At 46.7% G+C, this 9168-nt stretch overlaps 1 protein-coding gene across 1 annotated transcript; it reads left to right on the forward strand.

The window, feature by feature from the left end:
• Positions 1–379: 379 nt before the first annotated feature.
• On the forward strand, positions 380–8231 carry LOC139554378 (dynein regulatory complex protein 9-like). Its single transcript, XM_071367126.1, has 7 exons — positions 380–595; positions 1192–1336; positions 1492–1694; positions 5548–5676; positions 6786–7291; positions 7529–7626; positions 7725–8231. Exons 2-5 carry the CDS (start codon positions 1298–1300, stop codon positions 6829–6831), a joined length of 417 nt encoding a protein of 138 aa, XP_071223227.1. The 5' UTR covers positions 380–595; positions 1192–1297; the 3' UTR covers positions 6832–7291; positions 7529–7626; positions 7725–8231.
• The last annotated feature ends 937 nt before the right edge of the window (positions 8232–9168 follow it).

Genomic DNA, 9168 nt, shown 5'->3' on the forward strand with positions numbered 1-9168 from the left:
TCAGCAGCAGGTGTGGCTGAAATAGCCAGATCCACTAATTTGAAGGGGTGTACACATACTTTTATATACACTGCTCAAAAAAACAAAGGGAACACTTAAACAACACAATGTAACTCCAAGTCAATCACACTTCTGTGAAATCAAACTGTCCACTTAGGAAGCAACACTGATTGACAATACATTTCACATGCTGTTGTGCAAATGGAATAGACAAAAGGTGGAAATTATAGGCAAATAGCAAGACACCCCCAATAAAGGAGTGGTTCTGCAGGTGGTGACCACAGACCACTTCTCAGTTCCTATGCTTCCTGGCTGATGTTTTGGTCACTTTTGAATACTGGCGGTGCTTTCACTCTAGTGGTAGCATGAGACGGGAGTCTACAACCCACACAAGTGGCTCAGGTAGTGCAGCTCATCCAGGATGGCACATCAATGCGAGCTGTGGCAAGAAGGTTTGCTGTGTCTGTCAGCGTAGTGTCCAGAGCATGGAGGCGCTACCAGGAGACAGGCCAGTACATCAGGAGACATTTGTGAAAAACTGAACAGAGAGACAACACAGACTGAAAATCTGCCAAAGAGCTGGACTCGTGTTTGTGTGAGTGAGTTATACTACATTATGCCAAATGTAGACTTAATAACATAGAAATTTCGATTTGATAAAAGTGGCCTTTTGTAATTCTCACCTTCACTGTAAGAAAAATGGCAGAAAAGGAAGTTGGAATGGAATGCTGGGAAATTCACGTAGTCGGTTACGACAGAAACGCATAATCAAAACATGTATTTATTTGTATCTAACTATTCAACTGTCACTTTATTGCATTCTCGTGCGTTTCACACAACATAATAATCAAAGTAGATAAGAATTTGTCATTTTTTGAAAACAATAATCAAATGTTGTGCGTTACCAGGGTAACCGGGGTAAACTACCAAGTGTGCTGCTAGACTAGCTAAACTACGCTCTAGTTAAACTACTGGCCTTTTATTGTCCATAAATATAGCTAGTAAACTTCAACACGTTCCGTGAAGACACGTAAGAAATATACCTAGCTACGAATCTGTTGATTGTGTTATTGAGCATTTTGCCCAGGATATTTTCTAACACAAAAATGTCACAGTTAGAAAACGGTATCGTTAGTAGCTAGCTAGATAGGTGATGTTGTAAATTGCTTGGCTAATTTCGCTCGAATTCAGTGTTCACAGACCATCAGGATGTCGGTTCCTTTGTCTGGGGTAGAGCTGCTCAGCGTGTGTACAGTGCTCCAGGACTGCTGCACAGCTGTCAGTGCTGGGTCACATCATGCCCGGCACCTACAGGGGTCGTCCAGAAGCTGATAAGGTATTATCTGATTATCCTCAGCTTACATTATACGCGGAGCTAATGTCAGTTGGCTTTTTCAAGCGATGATGCGTCTTTAGCAAATTAATGGTATGCTTGCTATCTAAGCTGTAATTTTCTCCTATTCAGCCCGTATTCATATGTTTTTGTGGAAGTTTGTGTCAGCCGACATTGGACAGGTCCTTGAACAGCAGAAAGGGGCAGAGCAGAACCTGAAAGCAGCCCGTCAGTTTGAGAGAGAGTCTGGGAGACTGTCAGATGCCACCCGTGAGCTGCACAGATCCCAGAAGGAACTGAACTGCACACTAGAGGAGAACCCACTATCCCCTGACAACCTGGCCAAGGTGCAGAGAGACAGGTGGGTTCCAGATAGCTCCTGTTCGGGGCTTTAGTGCACGTTCCGACTTGGACCAGAGCTAGGTTCCAGACAATTTAATAAAATAGAAGCCCACAACTCTGTGCTTCAAACAGAGATGTATTATGATTTATTATGCACACATTTACATTTACATTTAAGTCATTTAGCAGACGCTCTTATCCAGAGCGACTTACAAATTGGTGCATTCACCTTATGATATCCAGTGGAACAACCACTTTACAATAGTGCATCTAACTCTTTTAAGGGGGGGGGGGGGTTAGAAGGATTACTTTATCCTATCCTAGGTATTCCTTAAAGAGGTGGGGTTTCAGGTGTCTCCGGAAGGTGGTGATTGACTCCGCTGACCTGGCGTCGTGAGGGAGTTTGTTCCACCATTGGGGTGCCAGAGCAGCGAACAGTTTTGACTGGGCTGAGCGGGAACTGTACTTCCTCAGAGGTAGGGAGGCGAGCAGGCCAGAGGTGGATGAACGCAGTGCCCTTGTTTGGGTGTAGGGCCTGATCAGAGCCTGAAGGTACGGAGGTGCCGTTCCCCTCACAGCTCCGTAGGCAAGCACCATGGTCTTGTAACGGATGCGAGCTTCAACTGGAAGCCAGTGGAGAGAGCGGAGGAGCGGGGTGACGTGAGAGAACTTGGGAAAGTTGAACACCAGACGGGCTGCGGCGTTCTGGATGAGTTGTAGGGGTTTAATGGCACAGGCAGGGAGCCCAGCCAACAGCGAGTTGCAGTAATCCAGACGGGAGATGACAAGTGCCTGGATTAGGACCTGCGCCGCTTCCTGCGTGAGGCAGGGTCGTACTCTGCGAATGTTGTAGAGCATGAACCTACAGGAACGGGTCACCGCCTTGATGTTAGTTGAGAACGACAGGGTGTTGTCCAGGATCACGCCAAGGTTCTTAGCACTCTGGGAGGAGGACACAATGGAGTTGTCAACCGTGATGGCGAGATCATGGAACGGGCAGTCCTTCCCCGGGAGGAAGAGCAGCTCCGTCTTGCCGAGGTTCAGCTTGAGGTGGTGATCCGTCATCCACACTGATATGTCTGCCAGACATGCAGAGATGCGATTCACCACCTGGTTATCAGAGGGGGGAAAGGAGAAGATTAATTGTGTGTCGTCTGCATAGCAATGATAGGAGAGACCATGTGAGGATATGACAGAGCCAAGTGACTTGGTGTATAGCGAGAATAGGAGAGGGCCTAGAACAGAGCCCTGGGGGACACCAGTGGTGAGAGCACGTGGTGCGGAGACAGATTCTCGCCACGCCACCTGGTAGGAGCGACCTGTCAGGTAGGACGCAATCCAAGCGTGGGCCGCGCCGGAGATGCCCAGCTCGGAGAGGGTGGAGAGGAGGATCTGATGGTTCACAGTATCAAAGGCAGCCGATAGGTCTAGAAGGATGAGAGCAGAGGAGAGAGAGTTAGCTTTAGCAGTGCGGAGCGCCTCCGTGACACAGAGAAGAGCAGTCTCAGTTGAATGACTAGTCTTGAAACCTGACTGATTTGGATCAAGAAGGTCATTCTGAGAGAGATAGCAGGAGAGCTGGCCAAGGACGGCACGTTCAAGAGTTTTGGAGAGAAAAGAAAGAAGGGATACTGGTCTGTAGTTGTTGACATCGGAGGGATCGAGTGTAGGTTTTTTCAGAAGGGGTGCAACTCTCGCTCTCTTGAAGACGGAAGGGACGTAGCCAGCGGTCAAGGATGAGTTGATGAGCGAGGTGAGGTAAGGGAGAAGGTCTCCGGAAATGGTCTGGAGAAGAGAGGAGGGGATAGGGTCAAGCGGGCAGGTTGTTGGGTGGCCGGCCGTCACAAGACGCAAGATTTCATCTGGAGAGAGAGGGGAGAAAGAGGTCAAAGCACAGGGTAGGGCAGTGTGAGCAGAACCAGCGGTGTCGTTTGACTTAGCAAACGAGGATCGGATGTCGTCGACCTTCTTTTCAAAATGGTTGACGAAGTCATCAGCAGAGAGGGAGGAGGGGGAGGAGGAGGAGGATTCAGGAGGGAGGAGAAGGTGGCAAAGAGCTTCCTAGGGTTAGAGGCAGATGCTTGGAATTTAGAGTGGTAGAAATTGGCTTTAGCAGCAGAGACAGAAGAGGAGAATGTAGAGAGGAGGGAGTGAAAGGATGCCAGGTCCGCAGGGAGGCGAGTTTTCCTCCATTTCCGCTCGGCTGCCCGGAGCCCTGTTCTGTGAGCTCGCAATGAGTCGTCGAGCCACGGAGCAGGAGGGGAGGACCGAGCCGGCCTGGAGGATAGGGGACATAGAGAGTCAAAGGATGCAGAAAGGGAGGAGAGGAGGGTTGAGGAGGCAGAATCAGGAGATAGGTTGGAGAAGGTTTGAGCAGAGGGAAGAGATGATAGGATGGAAGAGGAGAGAGTAGCGGGGGAGAGAGAGCGAAGGTTGGGACGGCGCGATACCATCCGAGTAGGGGCAGTGTGGGAAGTGTTGGATGAGAGCGAGAGGGAAAAGGATACAAGGTAGTGGTCGGAGACTTGGAGGGGAGTTGCAATGAGATTAGTGGAAGAACAGCATCTAGTAAAGATGAGGTCAAGCGTATTGCCTGCCTTGTGAGTAGGGGGGGAAGGTGAGAGGGTGAGGTCAAAAGAGGAGAGGAGTGGAAAGAAGGAGGCAGAGAGGAATGAGTCAAAGGTAGACGTGGGGAGGTTAAAGTCACCCAGAACTGTGAGAGGTGAGCCATCCTCAGGAAAGGAACTTATCAGGGCGTCAAGCTCATTGATGAACTCTCCAAGGGAACCTGGAGGGCGATAAATGATAAGGATGTTAAGCTTGAAAGGGCTGGTAACTGTGACAGCATGGAATTCAAAGGAGGCGATAGACAGATGGGTCAGGGGAGAAAGAGAGAATGTCCACTTGGGAGAGATGAGGATCCCAGTGCCACCACCCCGCTGACCAGAAGCTCTCGGGTGTGCGAGAACACGTGGGCAGACGAGGAGAGAGCAGTAGGAGTAGCAGTGTTATCAGTGGTAATCCATGTTTCCGTCAGTGCCAAGAAGTCGAGGGACTGGAGGGACGCATAGGCTGAGATGAACTCTGCCTTTTTGACCGCAGATCGGCAGTTCCAGAGGCTGCCTGAGACCTGGAACTCCACGTGGGTCGTGCGCGCTGGGACCACCAGGTTAGAGTAGCAGCGGCCACGCGGTGTGAAGCGTTTGTATGGTCTGTGCAGAGAGGAGAGAACAGGGATAGACAGACACATAGTTGACAGGCTACAGAAGAGGCTACGCTAATGCAAAGGAGATTGGAATGACAAGTGGACTACACGTCTCGAATGTTCAGAAAGTTAAGCTTACGTTGCAAAAAATCTTATTGACTAAAATGATATAGTACTGCTGGCTGGTGAAATAGGCTAGCTAGCAGTGGCTGCGTTGTTGACTTTGTTTGAAAGTGTAGCTGGCTAGGTAACCTCGACAATTACTCTAGACTACACAATTATCTTGGATACAAAGACGGCTATGTAGCCAGCTAAGATCAAACAAATCAAACTGTTGTACTGTAATGAAATGAAATGTAATACTACCTGTAATACTACCTGTGGAGCAAAGCGGAATGCAACTACTCGCTCCAAACCAAACCGGAAGTGCGTATCGTAGAGGGAGAGGCAATAGAAGTGTTGTGTGCACGAGACAACTTTTCATTGGGATCTTTTTCAGGTCAACCACTGAACTAAACACATTGCCATTGTTTACATTTGTCAAACATTTCCAAGGTGCAGAGCAGACTGTATTAACTGTGAATCCAAAAAGTACCCTGTATGCCATCTACCTCATACATAACGATCATGCTCTCTCTCTCTCTCTCTCTGTCTTCCTGGCATACAGTCAGTTTGTGGGTCACGTGATTGCTGATGTGTTGGCAGAGCTGCAAGAGAAAGGGACCTTTCACAGCTTGCTTTTCGCTGTGGAAGAAGAGAAAAGAAGGAAGGCCAACCTCCAGGACATAATAATCAGGTCAGGTTATGGTCAATATGAATATGTAGGCTAATAATTCATTGTCTGTGCAGGCAATAGTCAAATTCTTTCAAAACCCACACAAAGAGGAGGCTGCTGAGGGGGAGGGTGGCTTGTAATAATATCTGGAATGTTGTAAATGGAATGGTATCAAACGCATGGATGTGTATGATACCGTTCCAGCCATTTCTATGAGCCTGTTTTATTTTGATTGAAAACAGAGCTATAATTTGTCTTTGCTTATTATAGGACTTGCATACAGTGTCTGTACTGAATGCAGCCCAGGTTCAGTGGGCTATTTTATTATTGCTGGGACAATGCATGTATTATTTTTATTTGGGGGGCGGCATTTGCCATGCTGACAGCGTTACCCAACCCTTCCCCTTTTTTCAACTGGTAGTTGAGTACAGCACCGTTTCCGTTAAATTAAACGTTCCAGAACATAAAAACGTACTGAATGCAGCCCAGGTTAAGTGATCCTTTCCCATTTTTTAGTTGACTTGTTCTAGTGAAGTGTAGACTGAAGTTAAGTGTCCACAGCCGGTGTTTTGCTTATTGAGTGGGATATAAATGATACCCCCGCTCGTTTTACCAGGCTTTGTGCGTTTTGCTTAGAAAGTAATCACGTTCAGAACTCTAAAAGGAGGCTAGTAGACATGTTGTTGGCGAAGCAGAGCCAGCATTGGCAAGCTAACCTTCAAGCTTAGGTTATAGTAGCTAGAAAGATAGGTACATATTGTCCTCTCCTGGGTAAAGAGAACCACGATGAAGGATCCTCTCCAGTAGTCGACTGTCTTGTTTTGCACACTTTGTACAAAATAATAAAATGCAGTACTACAGGATATTTCTTAACGTAGCTCTTTATTAGCTAGCTATAACTGGCATGTTCACGTATCGCCAACCAGGATCAAACTGACCATGACCTAACCATTTGGGTGGTCTTAACCAATCATAGCACAGTATGATATGGCGGTAAAATGCATCCAATTATAATTCAGTATGTTTACACATGTGATTATTACATCCCCCTTCTTTTAAAACAAAAGAAAAATGTTTACATATTCTAAGCGTTTTTTTTTGTTGTTGTTGTTTTTAAACATGCTCTGCAGTTTGAACTCAAGGTTGTCAGGACCCGGTGAGAGAAACAGTCACTAATAGTCGGCAGAACCCAGAAGATTATGCAGACACAGCAGTACTAGAGACGGTGGTTTAATCAAGGTAAAAGATCTTCAGGCAAAAAATATAAATCCACAACGTCAAAAGTAATGCCAAGAGAAAAAATGAATATCCTCCAAGATACAATGAAAATCCACAAAGTGGTAAGAACAACAGGGAAAAAACAAACCTCAAAAGAATAATACAAAATAAACAAGAACAAAACCAGAGTACCTCAGGAAAATCCAACTAGAGAAACATATGTTCACAGCATGGCTGGGGCTGGGTGCTAACATACAAACACAGAGCAAAGAACTAAGGAACACTAAGGGTTTACAAGGAAATGAGGCACAGGTGCAAATAATTACTAGAACAAGGGAAAAAACAAAAGGTTCAAAAAGGCGCAATGGGGGCATCTAGTGACCAAAACCTGAACAATCCTGGCCAAATCCTGACAAAGGTAAGTAATATTGCATACTACACCAACTGAATCAACATAGACTCTGAAACAATGATCCAACATACTGTTACTTTCGTACAAGGGATTCTCAGCAACTCAGCTATCACAGTAGAAATACATCTTAACATTTCAAACAAATACAATACCAAAGCATTTCAAATTAACTTTCAATAACAAGTTTACAGTCTGGAACTCTTTTAGGGCAGTGATCCACCTACACCCTTTGACATTTCACAGGTCTAGGACAGCTCTGGGCTTGACCTCTTTTCCTGACCTTGTGCGATATGATGCTGAGCATGCTTCTGTGTCAGTCAACAGCTCTTGTGGTGTTGCAGGTAAGTATGGTGTATGTTGTGTTGTGTGTGTTTAGTCCATCACGCTCTCTTTCAGGGGAACAGTTCATCACATCAGTGTGTTGTTCTTTTGTGTTCAGTAGGTGACGACGATTGCGGCGGTACACCGCTCCTTCTGCGGTGCGGACGTGATATGAACGTTCAGTGTTAGCTGGCTGGATGACGACTGCTGGCTTCCAGAGGCCATTCTCCTGGATTCTAACTGACTCTCCGTCGATCAGTGGTGGCAGTGGTCTAGCTGACCTGTTGTAGTATCGCTTTTGTTGTTGTTGTCTCTGTGCACGTTTTTCATGCATTTCCTTGTAGCTGACGACCTCAGGTTGCAGCTGCTGGTTGGTGCTGGGAAGGGTTTAGAAGTATCTGCTGTAGTAGTCCACTGTTACGATGTAGTCCTCATTGTTCCAGGTAAACAGATCGGTTGCCACGACCTGCCAGGGTCGGTCTGGGATACAGTGAGGTAACATTGGCTCTTTGGTGTTTGAGGGGCGTCGTTCAAGACATATGGCGCATTTACCAACAATGTCCTCTATTTGTTTGCACATTCCAAGCCCATGTTTCCAGCATGGATCTTTGTCATAATCTCTTCTCTGAAACTGGTAGGAATTATGATTTTTCTCTCCTTTGAAAATTATTCCGTTGATCTGTGATAGTTCATCACGATGGTTCCAGAATTCTGAGACGCTCTGAGGGCATTTTCTCCTCTCCTCAGGCCATCCATCCTGTATGACTTTCCTCAGCTGTGCAAGTTGCGAGTCCTTTTCTGTTTCTGCTTGGATCTCCTTCAGTTTTGTATCACTAACTGGTAAGTTGCTGTACACAGTGTGCACTTACATGTCCATGCCTTCACTGAGGCTGCTGTCCTTATAGGTAAGACACTTCCTGGAGAGTGTGTCTGCGACAGGGATGTCTTTGCCTGGACGGTGAGTGATTGTGAAGTCGTATTTTTGTAGTTGAAGAATCATTCTCTGTAGCCTTGGTGGGGCTGCGGCTAGTGGTTTCCTCATGATTGACTCAAGGGGCTTGTGGTCGGATTCCACAATGACTTGTCGTCCATATATGTACTGATGGAAACATCCGAACAGAATGGCGTAGACCTCCTTTTCAATTTGAGCGTAGTTGATTTCACAGTCTGTGAGAGATTTGGAAGTGTAGCCAATGGGCTTTCCTTCTTGCAGTAGCACTGAACCTAGTCCTACTTCAACGCGTCCACTTGGAGTCTGAGCTCTTTGTCGGGGTCGTAGTAGGCACGGATTGGTCCTGGTTCTCTCGTGATCAAGTCTTTCACATTCTGGAAAGCAATGTCGTGTTGCTTGTCCCAGAGAAACTCACTGGACTGCTTTAGCAGTTGATGCAGGGGTGCATTAGCATTGGAGAGGCTGGGTAGTAGTTGACCATGCCAAGCACTGTTTCCAGCTCTGCACGGTTCTTTGGTGGCTCAATTTCTTTTATGGCTAAGATCTTCTGTGGATCTGGCTTGATTCTAGTCGCTGTAAGAACATGTCCGAAGTAGCTGACCTCTGTAGC

Source organism: Salvelinus alpinus, chromosome 26, assembly GCF_045679555.1.
Source record: "Salvelinus alpinus chromosome 26, SLU_Salpinus.1, whole genome shotgun sequence".
NCBI classification, from domain to species: Eukaryota; Metazoa; Chordata; class Actinopteri; order Salmoniformes; family Salmonidae; genus Salvelinus; species Salvelinus alpinus.